The sequence below is a fragment of the Prionailurus bengalensis genome, chromosome D1, assembly GCF_016509475.1.
Source record: "Prionailurus bengalensis isolate Pbe53 chromosome D1, Fcat_Pben_1.1_paternal_pri, whole genome shotgun sequence".
In the NCBI taxonomy this organism is placed as follows: Eukaryota; Metazoa; Chordata; class Mammalia; order Carnivora; family Felidae; genus Prionailurus; species Prionailurus bengalensis.
In genome coordinates, this window is record NC_057346.1 from 75,354,972 (window position 1) to 75,375,715 (window position 20,744).

A 20,744-nucleotide genomic window follows, 5' to 3' on the forward strand; every position below is an offset into this window, starting at 1 on the left:
TCCTCAGAGCAGTCTTGAAGTCTAACACAGCTCATTCCTTCTGTGCATCTGATTTCCCTAAACCTCAGTCCCAGGGTGGGGTGGGGGGCAGTGCGGGTTACTTCTTATGAACTGATAAGGGGGCAGAACAAAATCCTGGCCTCCAGTCCCTCTAGTTCAGCTTTAGAGCAGACAGCGGGGATGTAAGGAGCTTCATCGCCTCAGACCTACCATGACCGGGGTGGTTTCTCTTCACAGTTGTCTGGGTGTAGTTGAATCTGGTGGCCTCCACTGAAGTGTATCTTTTGCCTATATTTACCACTGGGCAAGTTACCTTCTCTTCGGTACTTAGTTACCAAGTTACCTTCTGCGTGGAAATGCTTTCATTTGTTCATGTGCACATACTGTCTCCCTCAACTATATCATAAGCACCTTAAAGGCAGGAGACATTTCTTATATCAGGAACCATTCACATATCCTCCCAAGCAGGATAAAAGCAAAGGCAGAAGTACTTTGGAAGAAATAGTTCATATTAGTTCTCTAACGGTGTGAAGGAAGGGGAGTCTGTAAGTCGTTGTGAAAATGTGCTCTCTTGGCTGTACTTGGTTATAGAAACAAAACATATATATTCGAGAGGAATGACCTTACAAATGCTTAGAATACCCGGAGTGTGCTCGGTTCCTACTACGGCAGCTAGGCATACACGTGGAAGCGTATTCTAGCAATGGGATTCTGGATTTACTGCTTTAATCTCTATGAGCCTGTGACCTCATCGTCTTAGCTCGGGGAGACTAGGTCTTTAAAATGTATAGCGCAGTACCTGGCATATAGTAAGTATATACGAAATAGGTATCATGCTGATGCTTGAAGACCCTGACCAGTGAAGGCCCGTGTCAATTCTGAAGGTGTAATTCATCCCCATAACAAAGGGGTCAAGGAGATGCACACATAACAACACACTGTAGCTCGTTCCTTCCCTTAGAGCTCATGGGGGTTCAGTGTGGTAGTTCCTGGAGTAAATTAGACTCCCCATTGCTGTTTTCCCATCCCTGAAGTCGGGCTGTTTGGAAAGTGTGGTAGGACTGGAGCTGTAGCCCCCCCTCCTCTGTAGACGGCAGGGGACGGGGCCAGAGGCTGGCCATTCGCGGCCAGGGTAGGAAGTGCCTCTGCTCCTGTCTTTGGTTTCTAAGTGCCCAGGCCATGGTGGAAAGCTCAGGAGACTTAGCTGCATGTCCTGGGACAAGCAACAGCCTCTCCAAAGCCATTTTCACTCCAGAAAGTAGAGCCATGTGAGGGGGGGATCAAGAGGGGGGAGGAACACGGGAACATTTTATACACTTGGCAGGTCTAAAGGAACCCAGAAGGTATTCTCCTTACCAAGGACTTGCCTCTGAGGTTTGTTTTCATTTTCTCCCAACAGCGTCCTAACTGGCCAAATGAAAATGTGAAATATATTTTAGAAAAGTTTTAATTTGAACAATTTATGATTAAAAATACAGTTTATAAATAATTTTTCCATAGACTTGATTGAGGATTGTTGCAAACTTTACAAAAGGACACACTGCAACAAGAACAGATTAAAGAAATTACAAAAAATACAGCTATAGCCCTCCTATTTAAAAATACAACATTATACATCACAGCATTTTCATTGTGCAAAGTCGAAGACGATGCGGCGTTGGGCATGTCACATATTCACTCAAAGGGAAGTCAACTTTAATATAGTTACTTTGCATAATAGCATAGGCACAGCTGAGACAATGAATCCTCCCCCCCCCCCCCCCCCCGGCAGTTAATATACCTGAGGTTCAACTTTTTGCTTTTATCTGATAGGACTGATGGCTGAAATTGGCTTAGTACAAATATGTGTGTGTGTGTGTGTGTGTGTGTGTAGAGAAAAAAGTGTCTGCTTTGAAATTAAGTAAACCCCCAACATATTTACAGTATTTTTAGAGAATGTGTTCTCCAAATCAGTCTGATTATATCTTCTCATTAAACAACTCTTTAGAAAATTAAATGAAGCCAGATCTGTCAATTAATGGACATCCTCTGTCGAGACTTCCAGTTTTCGCTGTGGGACAAAGAGAGTTCCCACGGAGGTTTTATTAGCACCATCGAAATCCATGCAGGATGGGCCCATTGGCATCATTGGTCCGCCTGGGGTACGGAAGAAACTTTCGGCCACTGACTGTGACCCTTTGGGTGTCACAGGAACAGGCTGATCGGAAAGAGAGGAAGAGGAAAAGGAAGTCAAACCCACACAGATAGGAATGGCATAATAGCCTCAGAGGGCTGGACCGGAAGGGCATATCGCATGGTAGGAGCCTGGCATAGTTTGCAATTGGCTGGGGGTACTGTGGACTCTCTGGGTACTCTTCCTGGGTTTGGAAGGCAGCTAGGCCTTCAGTCTCCTCCTCCCATCCTTCCCCTCTCCAAAGAAGCAAAGCAAAAGCGAATCTCCTGTGATATTATTTGAGCCTTAATAACCCCAGGAAAAAAAATCCACTGAATGGAAATACTCTCACCTGTTGTGCCCCTGTCGCAGCAACTGATTGTCCACTCGGTTGGTTCTGGCCGGGGACTGGAGAGTCGTACCTGGTGGCCCTTCCTTGCTGAGTCCCTGCATTTTCTGGTACAACACTAACAGGGTCTATTCTTGGAGACACAGGAACGGCTCCGGGGCTGGCAGACACCTGCACACTGGGGGAGATGAGTCCCAAGTGCTGCAGTGTGAAGTTTACAATGGCTGAGCTCGGGTTCTGGCCGGGAATGGGGTGGCTCGAAGTGAGAGCCGGGCTGTTCCCGACAGGTACAGCTGCCACGGAAGTTGGTGAGACCATTAGCTTCAAAGGTGTTACATGAAAAGAGGGAAAATTAACAGCGGTGAGTTCGGATGATGTCACTGGAATGACACCTGAAAGACAAGGGGGGAAAATATCTTAAAAGCACAGGCATTTGTCCAAGAAGCTTACAAGGCTTAAGTGAACTTGAGCCCGACCCACATTTGAATAGTTTTACATACACTCACCTGTGATTGGGGAGCTGTAGATCCTGTGGTTTGGGGAAAGTGTACTTGAGTTTTCTTTACTAGACAGAATAGACTCTGCCCCCAGGGATGAGCACTGGGTGAGAGGGATTAAGTATCCTGATGGGAACAAGGTCTAGAAAACAAGGAGGAAGGATTTATTTTACACACAAATATGGAAGAAAAATGGCCATGTGCCTGTTCCAGGACTCCTATCCCTTAGTGGTTGGTTGTCTCATCAGGACCAAAGCGTCCAATGGTATGGGCTATGGGTGGCCCAGCTATATGGCTCCCTGAAGACAATATCCCTCCCTTCTATTCCTGACTTTTGAAAACCATGTGTGTCTTAAATGTTATCTGTGGTCTTAGGAAGTGTCCTAAAGCCAGCAGTCGGCCTGCCTAGAGATAGGATCTGCCCAACACATCCCCTCCCACTGACATCCCTAAGTCCTGCTATCAGACTTTTTGGTGTGATGTGGTGCTGTCAGAACCATTTTAATGCCGTTGGATGCCATAATGGCATTGCTGTATTATTCTATGATTGTTCTTGAATTATGTAGAGTGGTAACTTCCCAGAGTGTTCCGAGGAACCCTACTTCCATGGGATGCAAGTTGTCCCTACTTGAATCGTGGTCCAACCTGCCACGGAAATGGTTAACTGAACAAAGGAAAATGGCGTCTTTACTGGAGAATTCCTGGGGGGCTTTAATGATGGCATGCATTGTAAATCCCCGAGGGGCTTCCAGCAGGTAGCATTTCCCAGGCAATTTAGCAGCTAAACTTTTGGTAGTATTGGTATTCAAGGAAAACATTTTAAGAAATGTTGACTTAGAGAAGGGGGCTGCCAAATCCTGGGCCAAAATCTGGCCTCCTGTCCACTTTTGTAAAGAACATTGTATGGGAACACAGCCATGCTCATTCATTTGTGTTCTGTCCGTACCTGCTTTCTTCTATTTTTACAATGGCATGGTTGAATAGGCAGCACGGAGACCATAGGGCCCACAGAGCCAAAAATATTTACTACCTGGCTCTTTACAGAAAAGGTTTGCTGACCCCTGATTTAGAATAAAGTAATTATACAACTACAGATGTATTCTTCCTAGCACTTTAGGTTCCGGTGATACCAAGCACGTTTATAACGCACCAACTGAAGGGCAGGGCACCAGAGTTCAAAAACTATAGTTGAAAAGAGAACTGATTAGTTCATACTGGAGACCCTCGTGGCACAGAGCAAAAGCTTCAGGCAATAAAGTTATATCCTAAAGAGAAATGGCCAGTGTTGGGTTGTGTGTACCCCCCACCACGCCTGCTTGGCCCCCGTACTTTAGCAAACGGAGAGCCTGCATGGGTGGCTGAACTGCCTGAAAAGTCTGTTTCGGCCTTACCACGAGCAGGCCTGGCAAAAGCTAAAAGCAGCTCTTGTAACCTGGGAGCCCTCTTTTTATCTTCCTTCAGATCTTTCTTCTCACCATTGTCAAAACAACAGTCTACACTTTGATCTAGCTGTTAATAGGTCCCATCTTTTCCTTGGGAACCAGCGAATTCCAAATCTGCAAGGCTAACGGTGTTCCACGACACTGCTATTTATCAGTTTTGTTTCTGAAATGTTTGGCACTGTTCCCTATCTTTACTCGTTGGTTCCTTGAAAGCCGCAGGAACAGAAAGTTTTAATGGGTGGATTTAGGCGATTTACAAGTAGCTGTTCTTTACTACCGTTCATCACACTCTCTCATGGTACAAGTTACTCTGGTGGCTGGTTTAATTCTTTCAAATCTTTAGCAAAACCTATAGTACTCTAATAATTATGTTTCAATTTTCTACAGACTACGTTCATCACAAAATCTTTCAACCTAAGATGCCAATTCCTTTTTTTTTTTTTAATTAGAACTGTTAATTAGCAGGTTGAATGAATTTGGTATATTTCAGCTTGCATGCTTCTCATCCAGTCTACATTAGCTCTCTTATCCCTTTCTTCCTATTCTATCAGCCTGTTTTATGGTCATTGCCTGACATATTTGTGTTTGTTTATAAACTGTCTTCTCTCCACCCACAGAAGTGCAGATTCTTAGTAATGTTTGTTGAATGAATTAACACACAAATCTCTCATTTCCTTTGTTCAGCTTAGTCCGCGCTAAAAAGAAATGGTCAAAATGAAGCCGTAGAGATGAAAAGAGAAGCAGGGGCACACGGAAAATCTATCTACTGAAAATCCTAATCCTGAATAACTAAGCGAGCAACAGGAGACCATTATTAAATCATATCCATTGGCCCAAAGAGATTATGGACCTCCCAGAAAATTGAATCAAGCCAAAGCCTTGTGATTTTCCCCTTAGCATGTATATTACATGCAAAATGATAGTATGCCAAGATAATAGATGTTTTGAATGGTTACCATGAGGCCATCCTCAGGGAAGATTTGACAAACTCTAAAGCCTCTTTAATAACAACAGTTGCAGATAATACCCTTCAGCTTATACGGTGCCTTAAAAGGATCACAAGCCCCTTTATGTATATTATCATGTAATAAATTCACTTAACCTCACAAAAACTGTAACGTGGCCCTGGGGCAAGTATTCAAAAGCAACAGTCACCAAAGGCAGGTGCTGGGTTTGATTTGATCCAGAGCACGGTGCTTTATACCCAGTAGATGATCAGGAAAAAGTCGTGGAATAAATTCTTTATAGATGTGGAAAAACAAGATGTAGAGAAGGAAAATAACTTGAGTTAATAGCAGGGACAAAATGAGAGATTAACTTCTGCCTCCATGTTTAGTGGTGTTTATTTGGTGATAATGTCCTCCATATGTAATTGTCCTGAGGGAGAAAAATGAGATAGCCTATATAAAAATGCCTAGTACTTCTGCTGCCCGGTATATGGGTAAGCATCTAATAAATGTCAATTCCTTCCTGAACCTAACTCCACCTAGGGAAAACAATTACCTGGAACATCAAAGTCTCTAGAAACCAATGCATCAAGTGTACCTACAATCTGCCAAGATACGCTGGACTTTTCTGTTACATAAAATAGAAATTTTGGTTTAAATTTTAAGTGGACAGTTAAAACAGAGGGGACGGTTTATCTTCCGGGCAACAGATGCCAGGTACGTGACATCCAACAAACATTAGGTAATGACTCAGAAAGCAGGAGTTACAGGAACCCTATGCATCCACCCATTCATTTGGGGTTACGTCTGCTTGTAAATTATTTAAGACTTTCGTGACAGCTGTTTGCATTCCAGTATGTGACACAGCAACAGACTTAAGGACAACCACCCGTGGTGCTTTAAAAAGGGAGCAAATAATCCCTTCCTCCAAAGGTTAAAAATGTCCCTGCCGTCATCCCAGTCAGGGGATTAGCTGTCTGGGGCTTTGTTTGGATTATGGGACACGAAGGAACAGAACCTTGTCTTCTGAGAAACTGCTCTTTGCTCTGGTAAATTTCACAAGCTACCAAATTCTCCTCTAATCAACTGTGCACTTCCTAAAGCTTTACACAGTTCGGGGCTGTACTTACTGTGGAGACACTGTCAAGTCCTTTCAGGTCCTCTTTAAACTTCTTTTTGGAATCACTGTCCTCGAGCATGCTTGCCCTCTTTGAGCCTCTTTCTCCAGCAGGCTCCTTGTCTCGGTTCTTCGCACCTGGTCTCTCAGGCACTGGCTGCAAGCTTCCAGGCCTGGTGGAGGCACCGGATTTGGTGGCGTCATTGGCTGCCTTCTCGGTGGTGGCATCTGTGGAGTCTTTTGATCTTGTAGCTTTAGAAGAGGGGGCGGGGCAGACTGTCGGGCTCAGGCCTTGGGGTGGCGTCACGGTCTGGGCGTGGGCAGGCTGCAGGTAGATGGCATAGGACGGGCCTGAAGGGGCCTGAGGTAGGATCATGGGCACTGCAGGTGACAATGGGCTGGGGATGAGGGGGACCACTCCCAGGGGCTGGATGAGGGGCGGGGCCGTCAGTTCCAGCTCAGCGTTTGCTGGGGTGTGCAGAGGAGACACTGGTTTGCAGTGCCCGCATCTTTCCAGCTGTCCCTTCGCTTTCTTGCTGGGTTCGCTAAAAGACAAGATGTAAAATATGACACAGTGGAAACACATCTTCTCTAAAATGTTCTAAGACTGGGCCAGATTGTAGCCGTGCGTTTATGAAACGAGCAGATAGCTTCTACAATGACTGCATAAAAGTTATAGAGAAGACGGTCTCACCAGTCTCCAAGGCTAGTGCATATTCTTACGTAAAGCAAGTAATCCTAACGATGCAACGTAAAAGTAATTCATCCTGCTACTAAAGAGTATTACTAACCTACCTTGACTGCTCTTCTAACTGCATTTTGCAAATAGCTGCGAGCTGAGCCATTTTACTTGGGAAGGGTGCCGGATTCTGAGCGCTCTCAGCTGATAAAACAGAAAGGGGGGCGGTGGTGTTGGTCACAGCAAAAGAAGGAATGCTCACACAGATAAAACATCATTGAAGTCAAAGGAACAGAAAACACGCACCTCCCTTCCAAATCACATAACCATTAAAACCCACCAATTATTTTTCGTCTTTTCATTCATACGTGAGTTCGGCTTCAAGTGAGTGGATCGGGGTATATGGGTATTGAAACAAATCTCTAACAAGTACCGTAGGGATCAAGTAAGTGAAAAAAAACCAGATAAAAAGGAATTCTTCAGAGCAGAGCCTGATGTGACTGAAAACATACCTTTGCTTGTCTTGATGGGGCTACTGGGAGCAGAATTTATCTTTCTCCGGTCACTTTCTATGCTCTTAACCAGTTTGATCAGAGATGGGTGTCGAGTGAAGTTTGGTTTCCCACGCGTGGAAAAGAGGTTTTTGGCACAGTTGTCTTTTGAAGGCCGCTTCACTTCTAGATCGGAATGGGGGAAAGGAAGGACTTGGCCACGTCCTGAAAGAGAGAAGGGCAGGGGGTCGAAACCCGGCTGGCTCGGCCTCCTTGTAGGAGATGAAGTCAAAGTGAGGGTCGAGAATGATCTTTAGGAATGAAAGAAGCAACATTTATAGAGCACCAGCTCTGGGATAGACACCGTCTGAAGGGCTTTCTGTACAAAACCTTGTTAATCTTATTTTAATTGAGTTCTGAGGTAAGATTTCACACCTCAACATCTCTGAAACCCACAGCATCTTACAGCCAACCAGTGGTGTGCTAGAGTGTAATCATTAGTGGTTTCTCTTTCTTATTATATATATATATATATATATATATATATATATACACACACACACACATACATATACATATATATAATTGTGCATCTTATAGTCAGTGGAGTCCTACCCTGATGAAATATGGTGGCTCTCACTGCTATGGACTGAATAATGGGGTCCCCTCAAGTCCACAGGTTGAAATCCTAACCCTCAATGTGATGGCATTAGGAGGTAGGGCCTTTGGGAGGTGCTTAGGTCATGAGGGTGGAGCCTTCTCGAGTACTCTTAGTGCTCCTATAAAAGAGGCCCCACAGCACTCTCTAGTCCCTTCTGCCATGTAAGTTATGACGAGAAGACAGCCATCTAGATAGCAGGCTCTCGCAAGACTTCCCAGCCTCCAGAACTGCAATAAACTTCTGTTGTTTATAAGCCACCCAGTGTATGGTATTCAGTTATAGCAGCCTGAATGGACGAAGACACTCTCAACAACTCCACCAGGTAGGTACTTCTTAGGAAATGCATCCCCATTTCAGAGACATTCATCAACTGACCTTGCTCTCTCAGCTAGTACAATGTGGGCCTGGGATATGAGCCCATCAGTCTGGCCCTGGAGCCTGCACTCTGAATCCCCTGTACCAAAGACCTCTCTCTGAGATGGCAGTTGACTCTTGAACAGGTTTGGACTCTGCAGATCCACTTATATGCAGATTTTTTACAGTGCAGTGCTGTAAACGTATCTTCCTTTACGATTTCCTTGGTAAGATTTTCTTTTTTCTAGGATACTTTATTGTAAGAATATAGTAGATGATACATAAACATACAAAGTATGTTTTAACTGACTATTTTCTTGGTAAGTCTTCTGGTCAACAATAGGCTATTAGTAGTTAAGTTTTGGGGAGTCAAAAGTTATATGCAGATTTTTTACTGCATTCCTAACCCCTGCATTGTTCAACAGTCAATGTATATTCAAAACTGCAATAACCTTACAAAGATACCACTCTTCTTCCCATCTTGCAGGTGAGGAAACAGCCTTGGAGATGTAACTTGTTCAAGGCCACATAGCCAATAAGAGGCTAAGTTTCCCTCTGCCCCCATGGCCCATGTTCCTGCTACTTTAAACATTTCTGCGTGGGATCTTTGACGGAACATAAAATGTCAGAACCCTGGAGCTGAGATGGAGACTAGAATATTGATACTGGAGTGAATTCACTTCATGTTCTCGATGTGTGTAGGCTCTGTTATGGTCACTGGGCAGCCTAACAATTAAGCAATAGTATCTTATGTTTTGTGATGCTTTCCACTTTTTCAGATCCTGTCACGCTCAGAGATTCTGCCTCGTGAGTACAGGGTTGGAGGTGTTTTGGCCCTTGGGTTGTTGATGGAACCAGTAGCCAGACTTTCCATATTGGCACTCGTCTTTGTCTTTCCAACAACTTATATATGTTCTTTCCATGTGGGAATGTGGGCAGGAAGGGGAAGGGAGAACATCTCCCAACGCACATTAATTGAAAACAATGAAGCAAAGAATGAAGGAAAACAAATACATACCACTGGGATTTGGACTGATTTCTGGGCCTGTCCATTTAAAAGCTGGTTTTCGGCCTCTTTCTTCCGTAACATGAACTTTCTTGATAAGATTCAGGCTACTCAGGACATTAGCTATATCATACAACCTCCTAATTTTTGCTAGAAAATAAAAGATATATACCACTTAATGGAATAATGAAAGATCAAAGGACTTTGCTTCTTGAGGACTTCATATATATTCAAAAAGCTATCCGAGTCATCAATGTCAGGCAGAGAAAAACGTGACTCTTTTAAGTTATTCTGGTGATACTGCATTAATTCAAACAAGAAAATAGTTTTAAATATTGAAAAGACTGTTACTGCTGGTACTGAATTTAGAAATGACAGAGGTTGAAAAAGGAAAAATGACTTTGTGAGATCACCCTATCGGGAACTATGTTACAGAATTTTTAATAAAAAGTCCCCATTGCTGGTAATCCTCTAATGACGATTCAGAAGAATTTTATGAACAAATAGAAATGAAGCATCAATGATAAATGTGTTGCTTTCCAACTTGTGACAGTTTATAACAATGAGATTTATTTAGTATCATAAGCATGGAGGGTGCTATAACGCATCAAAATGTGTAAATTTAAAAAAATTTTTTTTAATGTTTATTTATTTTGAGAGAAAGCGAGAGAGAGTCCGGGAGGGGCAGAGAGAGAGAAATCCAAGCAGGTTCTGCACTGCCAGGTCAGAGCCTGACGCGGGGCTTGAACTCACGAACCGTGAGATCATGACCCGAGCGGAGATCAAGAGTTGGATGCTTAACCAACTGAGCCACCCAGGTGCCCCCAAATTTGTAAACTTTTATATTGTCCTTATGTTATATGCAAATCACTGATTCGTTAATTCTACACATCTTACACACCTTAAAATGTTTTATTACAAGAAACTGGTCTTTACTTCCAGCTTGATACTACAAAATTATAAATTGACCTTGTTCTTCGTAGCCATGCCAGAAGGTTTTGAATTCCCTGGGGATGCAGCAAAGTACACATCCACAGTTCCTGGAATGGTTTCCAAGGCTGTGACTAACTAGCGAAACACAGAGCTGAAAACTGTCTGGTGAGTCAGAAAAAGCAGGCAGCCCATCCGTAGTGGGTTGAAATTGCACATCTCCCGAGCCAATCACCAGTATTACTGCCTTTACTCTCGACTTAATTTTGTCTTTATAGAGACACTATCAACCTGGAGATGTCTGAATATACTTTCATGGGATTAGTGCAGCTTTACAGGAACGGGAAAGGAGTCGGTGTGATGGCTCCCGGGCACTCCCCACAGCGGTCCCCTCGTCAGGCAGGTCCCCTGTTCAGGCTAGCCTCATGCCCTACGTGGAGGTGTGCTGATACCCCCAGAAGACGTGGGCATGCTGCAGACCCTTCCCATGTGCTGAGCACTTCTTTCCACACTCTCCTCTTCTGGAGGCTCCTGCAAAGCCTGTCACTGAGGCGAGGGCAGAGCTCTGCATCAGGAACCCAGCCCAGGCCCCTTTCCTACTTTGAGCAGGTCTGGCTGAACCTATTCTTTCAACTGGGCTGCAGGTCACTTCTGGGAACAATTTTAGAAGAGTTATTTATACCCTTCCCTATAAGAGCAGAGATCTGGGTTCCAGACCCACTTGACAATGTATTGCTCATTTAGACGTTTCTGAGCGACATTTTACGGTTTCAGAATAGGTCCGAAAGCCCACGGCAGTCCTGACACTTACTTTTAAACTTGCTTTTATCCAAATCTTCCACGTGGTCTTCCCCAATTAGAATCTTGGCAGCAATTTCTAGGCTTACTATCTGAGGCGTCGACACCAGAAACAGCATCACAAACTTCTGGCTCATCACTCTCAGAGACTTATCTTTGCGGCTGTTTACAGAAGCTTTGGAGGAGGAGGAGGATTAGAGAATTAAAATTCATGAAGGGACAAGTGACTTCTAAAGTAACAGGGCTAAAAATACCACAACCTGATCAGACAGCTGACAACAGCAGCGTTTTAGCATGTTAAAAGGCAGGATTTGCTTTAGAACCGCGTTCTCTAAGAAACCATTTTCTTTAGACCCAGGAGGAGGGCCCTGTGGCCCAGGCTCTTCCAACCATGGCTCACCTGCCCGAAATTCCACTCCAGGGAGTTCGACAAAACACATGTCCGCGTGTCCATTCTGGCCGGTGTTCGATTTGATGATATGATCCTCTAGGCTGATGGTCTTACCAAAGTCAAACTCTTGTTCGTATTCTTTCTTCTTGATCATCATAATCTGCTCGGCATACTTGTTCTCTTCCCCGACGCTTTTCAAAGTCCCCAGGGTTTTGTGGAGATTATGTCGCCCGTGCCAAGTGTATCTGTTTTTGGCCAGGCGGCTCACCATGTGTAAACTCTCTAGGACATTCACGATATCGTAAATGCGTCGCCGCTCAACATCTACGAAGAATGAGCAACGGTACATAACGAGGATCAGGTTTTGCAACGTGTAGAGAACTGAGTAACTTTTTCTTTCACCGTTTATGAGTCAGCGGGTCTGGATGACACAATTCTACTTACACTCAACAAAGAGCGTAAGGACGAGCCAGACACGTTTCTGCTCTCATAGCGTGTAAATAACGATAATAGGAATTGGAAAGGTAACATTTATTGAGGACCTACTCTGTGCCATACAGCTTTAGGAGATTTTTATCCTAAACTGGTGAGGCAGGTATTATTATTCACACTTTAATGATGAGGGAAGGGGGCTCAGGCTGCTACGTAGCCCAGGCCAAGGCACGGAGCCAGTAAGTGACAAAACCAAGTCTTTTAATATTCTAAACCCCACACATTACAAGCTGGTTTTTTTTATATTACTCTTCAAAGCACGTGTGTGCACACACATGCACACACACATGTGCACACACACAGGCAGTTGTCACAGAATAGGTACAAAGCACTGAGATTTCTTGCTGTTCCTGGAACCTGCCAGATGTGCCCTTGCCTGAAGCCCCTTTACTGGGCTGCTCCTTCTGCCTGGAATCCCTCTTCCAGATGCCCTCATCACTCCTCACCTCCATTTTTTCAAGTTCTTGCTCAGATGTCACCCTTTCAATGAGGCCTGACCTGACCACCTAATCTAACATTGCAAAAACACACTCCCAGCCCTCCTGGTCCCCCTCTACCCTGTTCTACATTCTATTTTTCCCCACAGCATGTATCACCTCCTAACATGTTGTTATACCTTGCTTGCTATGTGCTTTGCATATCTGTTATGATCTCTCCTTATCTGTCCTTTGCATACTCATCTATTCCCCCCGCTACAAAGTAGGTTCCACAGGAGGAAAGATTTTATTCTTTGTTTAAAAAATGTTTATTTAGCGGAGGGAGGGGCAGAGAGAGAAGGAGACAGAGAATCTAAAGCAGGCTCTGGGCTGCCAGGGCAGAGCCCCACACAGGGCTCGAACTCAGAAACCATGAGATCATAAGCTGAGCCGAAATCAAGAGTTGGATGTTTAGCTGACTGAGCCACCCAGGCACCCCAGGGTGTTATTCTTTTTATCCAATGATGTTATCCCAAGCTTTTACAGTATTGCGTGGCACACAGTAGGTGATCAAAAGCTACCTGCTGAATTAAAAGTACAGCCTGCAAAGCTACAATTAAGTGTGTGTGACTAGATGAATCTAAACGGCTATTCTTAAAATAGGAAATCAAGTCAGTATTTATAAACACGCATCCGAAGAGCAAAACTTTCTTCCTGGAGTGACAGCTATATATGAAAATATCCTTCCTATCTCTTCAGTTTCAGACTCTGAGATTTTCATGACTCCAAAAGTATCCCAAGTTTACCACAGACCCCTTTCTAGCTGTAACTAGATTCAAGTCTATGAAGACAAGAATAAAGGGGATAGGAGGATCACAGTAACTTGCCAAACACCAACACGTATTGTCCTCAGAATCGCGCCGAGTGGCAGGCGATGCTAAAGCCCTGCTTCTGCTCACAGAACAGGCTCCTCATCACAAACCAGGAAGATACCATTCTCCAGCCTAGCTCTTCAAGGAGAGAGGGAGGGAGCCCAGAGAGTGCAGACAAAAGTTCAAAGTTGTAGCTGTTTTTGAAACAAGTCATAAAACAATGTTGCCTTTCTCCCCGCGCCGGGGTGGGTCAGCTGGTTAAGTGTTGAACTGCAGCTCAGGTCAGGGTCTCACCGTTGGTTCCTGGCTTGTTCCTGAGTTCCAGCCCCGTGTGGGACTCTGCCCTGGAGGCCTGCTCCCGATTCTGTCTCCCTGTCTCTGCCCCTCCCCACTCTTTCTCAAAATAAATAAACATTCAAAAAACAACAACAACAACAACCAATGTTGTCTTTCTTTACAGCTTCAGAGCTTTTGAAATGCAATCAGAAGCAATCTCCGTTGTGATTTTTTTACTTCTGTTTGAAAACTCACGGAAGTTGGAAACTATATGCCTTTATTCTTAAATTAAAAGGGCTGCAGAGGGGCACCTGCGTGGCTCAGTAGGTTAAGCGACTGACCTGGGTTCAGGTCATGACCTTGCGGTCCGTGAATTCAGCCCGGCATTGGGCTTGGTGCTGACAGTTCGGAGCCTGGAACCTGCTTCAAATTGTGAGTCTCCCTCTCTCTCTGCCCCTCCCCTGCTCACGCTCTGTGTGTCTCTCTCTCAAAAATAAACATTAAAAAATAATAAATAAATAAATAAAAGGCTTCAGAGATTTATAATTTCTATGTGGCATTATCTGTGTCGTTAAGAACACTGGCTAGATGAGCGTGGGTCTGAAGGAGTACTTTAATTATTAACCTGAAATGGTTATATGGTTAAATGGTGAGCTCTTTGCATACTTACTAAGTTCTTCAGCTACTTCATCAAGACAGATGTCATTGTTCACAGCAGGGTTGGGGTAGTTAGGGTATCGTGCTAAGAACTTATGACACAACAATCCTAAACTTTTTTCTTTTCGACTTGGTTGGGATTTCTCATATTCATCTCCAGATAAGTGTTCCTACAAAAGAAGAGGTAAATCATGTCTGAATCGGAAATAGAGTTGGACAGATTTATTAGGGTCATCTGCCCTCGATGGCTAACATGCTTAGCTTCAACAGCTGCAAAACTGGGGGTGGAAAGGTGGGAGCCAGTGTAAACCGTGTGGCAGATCGAAAAAGGAGGCTTGTGCTGAAATAAGTCAAAGGCTCAGGATTCCTAGTGCTATATTTGATGGAGTCCTGTGCTCCGAAGCAGGCTAATAAGTCTGTGGGTGTCGATGCTTCATATTGCTGGCACTTCTGTAATAGCTACTCCTCCCTGCTCCTACACACACACACACACACACACACACACACACACACACACACACACCAGCCTCCTCCCATCCTTTTGCAAACCTACGTGCAAACAATCTTTGGCCTCAGGTAATCCGTTTCTGCTATCAAACAACCCCCTTTTCTGATCTCTATTTCGGATCTCGGGGCTCACGGCACTGATGAGCATTTTCAGGTTGGCTGTTGGTGTCCACGGTTCTCCCTGGGAGAGTTCCTTGGGCTTGGTGGGCGTGGTCAAAGGGCCAAAGTCAGGCTGTATCTCTGTCAACACTATATTTGCTGCAGTGGATTCTTTCAGAGGTGTTTTCATTAGTCCTCTTTTATGTGGCTCAAAAAAGAGATTTTCCTGGTTTAAAACAAGTAAATAATTAAATCCACCATAAAACAGGATTTATCATACAGTTTTCGATTCTAGAAATTGTACAATAAATAAAATATTGTCAAGGGAAAAGTGCCTAATCAGGTTATAGGGCCGATTAAATTAGTAACTATCCCAATGATCACTTGACACTTACTGTCCTTTTTACTAGCTAAATTTCCCATTTTTAATTTTGTAGTTCATCCTATGTTCCAAGAATTGAACAAAAAAACCTTTAAGGCAGAATTTTAAAACCTTTTTGACATCATTTTTGATTTAGAATAGTGTTGCAGTTAGTATAAAGCGTTCCCATACACCTTTCACTCAGCTTCCTCTAATAGGACTGCTAATTTTAAATGATCCAAAGCTCCTAGGAGTGACTTTTACACACAACACTGCAATAAGTAAAGGCCTACATGGCAGAAACCATGTCCCATTCATCTGTGTGTGTCTCATCTGGCACATGGCTCCATACACTGAGTGCTCAGTAAAACACCACTGATGTGGAAGAGTCAGAAAGCCAAGGAGACCAAGGTGAGGGCTGGCATATGGTCATACTTACAGGCAAAAGCTAGAAGGGAGCGAAACCCAGAGTGCCGATGAGCAAAGAAAGTCTGCTCTTACAATATTTACCCTTCTCACTTTATAGAAGGAAAAATGGGGCCCCATAAGATAAAATTAGTTATGGTTCCTGGCACAGGCAGGACTGCCACTGAGACATGATGGTAAATGAATAGCAGTTTACAAGTAAGAGTAATGGAGACTATGTTTCTTCCACTTTTGGACACTGGGGACTTCACACATTCTTACTCTCTATCTATCGCTATTTTAAAGGAAATGCTTGGAATGACAATAAGTAAAAGAACACAGAGACTCACTAATTCCTCAGTGACTTTAGGAACAAAGATTAATGGGGCTGTTTAACATGTCCGTGATTCCTTAGGATTTATCAAGTGCTTTTCTATTTGTATTCTCACCATATCCTACATGTAATTCTGGTCTGCAGAAGAGGAGAGGCTGGCTGAGAGAGGTTACACAGGCCTTGAACCTGAATGTCCTCAATCCAGCTATGGTGTTCTTCCAGGGAAATAAGTGTGACGAATACAATGGGGGACCCTCCTGGGCAGGTGCACCTGAAAGGTGCTGACCCAAGAATGGGATTTCTCTAAAGGCTGCTGTCCTTTACCTCAGACTATCAGACACAATAGCAATTCTCATTTGACTAGTATCTAAACCTTTTAGGAACTTTGCATTTTTTCAACCTATCAGTAGCTGGACGATGATCAAGACACCCCTACTGACAATTTTTATTTACAAAATGCCTATCTCACAAATAGTATTTATGGCCCCCAAGTTTAAGAAGCTGCTGATTCAGTAGAAAATCATCTCAAAAAGAAATCTGATCTCAAATCACGTCAGATGCCCTCTCTAAATTCTAATTGTTCAAGAATTCTGAGAAATATCATAATGCAGCTAACGAATTTTAGTATTCTTAAAAAAATACCTTTTCTCTCTGCTTATTTCTTTGAGACTTCCATTTGCAATCAAACTATTAAAAGCTTTGGATTACCTTAACTCTGGCCAAACTCTTCCCTTCTTTAAAAATTAAATTTCCCTTTCTTCTGGGTTTTTATAGAAGCTAACTAAAAAGGGATGTAGCTTTAATAAGATATTGGATATGGGAAAACCATAGGGTTAAATCAGGATGGCATTGCTTTTAAAACTGGGAGGATGAATACTAAAGTTAAAAAGGTACCTTTTCATTCTCCATTCTGTAAATTTCTCATACATTTAGAGTTTCTTTAAAAATGAAAAACTGGAGTTGCTCCCAACACCCTGATGGTTTAAGTAGTTCAATCAGTTCTATTAAAACGTTTAATATCCTTAAAAAGAAAAGGAAATAGAAAAAGTTAAAGAAAAATAAAACCAGGAGATCGGCTGAATATTCCCTCATGGACACCAGAGGCCACTTAAACAAAGACTAACGAAAAAATGACAAATTACATTTACATTTTATTACGGACCAGAGATCACGCTCCTGGGCAGAGAACTCCCATCAAACGCCAGTAAATTCCTTCAGCAAACCGATCCACTGTCATGAGACTCAAAGCAAACCACAGGACTTCCAGTGACAGCTTTCTCCCACCTTCAGGGACGGCACGCCATTCTCCAGACCCCACCGAAAAGGACTGTAGCAAGCACTAACACCCACCTGTTCACAGGTCAGGGTTGGGGACGGAGCCAGCGTCCCAGCCCTGCTTCCGGCTGAGCAGACACGTCCCCAAGCATCTGGATAAAAGTGTACATCTTGATGTCTGAACTTTTCCCCTGACACACACTTGCACAGGCTCAGCAGTAAAGACTTGGGAAATAGCTTGATGGGAAACTTCCAAATTCAGTTCTTAAGTTCCGAACATACTCCGGGTATTTAAAGAGCGCCTTATGATTAAGACTTATTCTTTTTTTAGGACATCCTTAAAGATGAAAGGCGCGGTGTACTCTCAATTCGGGTGGCGCGTTCACGCCACGATGTTGGATCTCACCAAGGAGGCTGCATTGGTTCAGTAAAGCCACCAGGTACAGTCCCCCGGCCGCCACTCGCTCCGCGCCCCGCGCACTTCCCCCTCCGCCCAGCCAACTACCCCTCCCCCCGGGCCCAGTCCGCGCGCCACCAGCCCTGCAGTTCCCGGACAGCATCCTCGCCGTTCCCAGGGCAACGATTCCTAACCAATCAGAGAGCTGGACGCGGGCCTGCGATTGGTTGGTGGCGCCAGGGGCGGGTCCGGACCTTCCGCCTTCGATTTAAAAATTTGGCGCGGAAAGCCGGACCGTGGCCGGCACCGCCCCTTGGCTGCGCGGGGCTTGAGCGCGGGCAAACCCGCGCCCGGAACCACGGTATCCCCGCCCCTCCCCCTCGCTCGCCCCCTCCCCTCTGCGCGGGAGCTCAGCTCCTCCCTCCACGGCCCCCGGCTGAGCGAGAGGCGGGAAACGGCCGTCGCTGCCGCAGCCCTCCCGATCCCTCTCCCGGTGCCGGGCCGGCTGGGTGCCGCATCCCTCTGCGTCCCGCTGACCTGTCAGTTCACTTCACGGTTGGAGCCTGCGGGGGCTGAGCGGGGGACACTTCGGCACCGCTTTCCCCGCTCAGGTCCGGGAGCCCGCGTGTCGGGCCGTCAGTCGGTCCTCACGCTGCGCCGAGGTGGGTGCCACGGAGGGAAACGCCGGGACCGGGCTTGGCGGGCCGGCGGGCGGGCAGAGGGAGCGTGACCGTCCAGGAGCAGTCAAGCCCCCGATTTGAAATTAACCCGCTCCCGGCGCGAGCCGATCCCGCGGGCTGGGAGGGCCGCTCCCCTCCCCCACGCCCGCTCTTCCCGGCCCCGGACCCCGCGCGCCAATCGCAGCCTCCAGACAAGAGCCGGCGGCGAATCAGGGTGCAGGCACCGCCCTCTGGTCCGCCTCCGAGACAGAGTTGGGGGAAAAGTTCAGCAACTTTTTTTTTCCTTTTTTTTTTTTTTTTTTCCCCTGAATACCCCCTCCCCTTGCTAAAGTTGGGGAATGAAGTTTGGCCCGCCCGGGGCACGAGGACTGAGAAGCGGGCGCTCTGCGATTCCCGGTCTGGCCGTCCCACTCCCTGCCCAGCCCCAGATCCACTCACCTGCCCTCCGGACCCCAGCCGGGACCGTCCCCCCTTCCATCTCTGGCATGCATTATTGTGCTGCCCACCACCTGCCCCACGGCCTCTAGAAAATTGGTGTGCAGAGGGGGAAGCCTGACCAACTGGTGCCCAAACTCGTTAGGCGTGGGGTCTTGGCCGAGATGTGAGAACTCAGGTGTGGGAGGAGGAGTAGCAAGGTTGAAAACCCGCCAGGCCAGTTCCGGGCGTCTGCCTTCTTCCCTCCCGTGGTCTCCCACCCGCTCGTCCTTTTCCCCTCCCTAGTCGTCTTCCCTCACTTTCCCCTCTTTTTCCGGTTTCCGATCCTCGGACAGTTTCAGCATGGAATATTGCAGAGTTCTAGATTAACAGTAGGATTGGGAGACGCTCTAGTCCAAAGCCCTCGTTTTGCAGACAGGGAAACCGAGGCCCGGGGCGGCAGAGCTGCCTTGCCTGTGCCCGGATCGGGTTGCCCTGCGTTGGCTTGCCCGGCGGTTCTCTGCCTTAAAGCGTTTCCCCTTTTCTGGGGACCTGCGCTGGAGTCGCGGTACCGCATGTATTGCCCAACCGCGCCTAGATCAGGGCGCCCATCTACCGACGGTTTGGTTTGAGCTCTTCCCTCTTTTTTGTGGTCTCGCGTCTCTAAGCTCCAGCAAGGCCCACGACCCCGATCCCCCAGTCCCACTCATACTTACGTGTCAGTGAATCACCAGTGCTGATTTGCAGCGCGGGACAGTCTCCTATCCCCGAACGAACGCAATGTAAGGGCGGGGATGCTGTGCTACGGTGGCTGGGGTCGCAGCGCTGCAGCGACAGACCGTAGGACCGGGGGTCCGGGTGGCGAGCAGTGGCTTTTTCACCCCTCAGATCTCAAGCCTAGGGGTGCACAGGGTGGCTGTCCCAACGGTTAGCGCCCTGGTGTCCCTGTCCTCTCCTCCAGCCGCCAGCCAGGGGGCACGGGCCATATCGACTTCAGGCAAATGTTGCTCAGGAAGGCGCTTCTACTTGGAAGTCGGCCTTTCGCGGGTGCTGTGCAGATGGTCTCAGATTTACAATAAAGAGAGAGTCACTGGGCAGAGTCTCACCACCAGCAGCGCTAAGCAGCTGGTTTTTATTGAACTAGGGTACACCTTTTCTAGAGCAAGGTGTGGTGACACATGCATGGACAAAAGGGGGGCAGTGGGTGTTTCTGCTTTAGCCGCAGTTTCAGATTTTTGCCTCCCTGTCCCCCTTCCCCAGCCCTTAGGGGAGTGCTCCCGTTCCCCTGTGTTCAGGGGCAGTGAGGAATGGGTTCATATCTGATCTATGTGGGCATTTATGCCCCAGGTCCGAGTGCCAAGGACCTGTGAGGCACACAGCACAAGGAACAGCCACCTCTGCTGACACCGCACAGATGGCATCTCATTTGATACTCAGCACAGGTGTTAGTTAACCACGGGCCATGAAAGGGAAGCAGAGCATTTTAAAGTAACCGTCCCTAAATGACAGGGCTGGGATCTAAAGCCAAGTCTTGTTTACCGCTAAGGGCTTTCCACTGAAAGCTCTCTTCTTCACTGTGCTGGTGCCGGCCCTCACTTCCTTCACAGGATAGTTGTGTCCCTCTTTATAGAGAAGGAAACTGAGGCACAGAAAGGGTTAAGTGATGGCCACGTTAGCTGTTGAGTCAGAATTGGAATCCAGGTCTCCCTGCTCCCGGTTCATATATCATCCGATTTCACGGTCTC

The 20,744-nt window shown here is 46.1% G+C and overlaps 1 protein-coding gene across 2 annotated transcripts; it reads right to left on the reverse strand.

The window, feature by feature from the left end:
* Positions 1 to 1,429: 1,429 nt before the first annotated feature.
* On the reverse strand, positions 1,430 to 18,715 carry E2F8 (E2F transcription factor 8). 2 transcript variants are annotated; one of them, XM_043580787.1, is made up of 13 exons: positions 18,443 to 18,715; positions 17,128 to 17,254; positions 15,081 to 15,359; positions 14,541 to 14,697; positions 11,824 to 12,138; positions 11,437 to 11,598; positions 9,708 to 9,845; positions 7,696 to 7,899; positions 7,300 to 7,387; positions 6,518 to 7,049; positions 3,008 to 3,140; positions 2,505 to 2,893; positions 1,430 to 2,197 (listed from the first exon to the last, which is right to left on the reverse strand). In XM_043580787.1, exons 2-13 carry the CDS (start codon positions 17,140 to 17,142, stop codon positions 2,015 to 2,017), a joined length of 2,595 nt encoding a protein of 864 aa, XP_043436722.1. In that variant the 5' UTR covers positions 17,143 to 17,254; positions 18,443 to 18,715; the 3' UTR covers positions 1,430 to 2,014. The 2 variants fall into 2 exon arrangements, with proteins under 2 accessions (XP_043436722.1, XP_043436723.1); XM_043580788.1 differs by lacking the exon at positions 18,443 to 18,715 and adding an exon at positions 17,584 to 17,959.
* Positions 18,716 to 20,744: the final 2,029 nt, after the last annotated feature.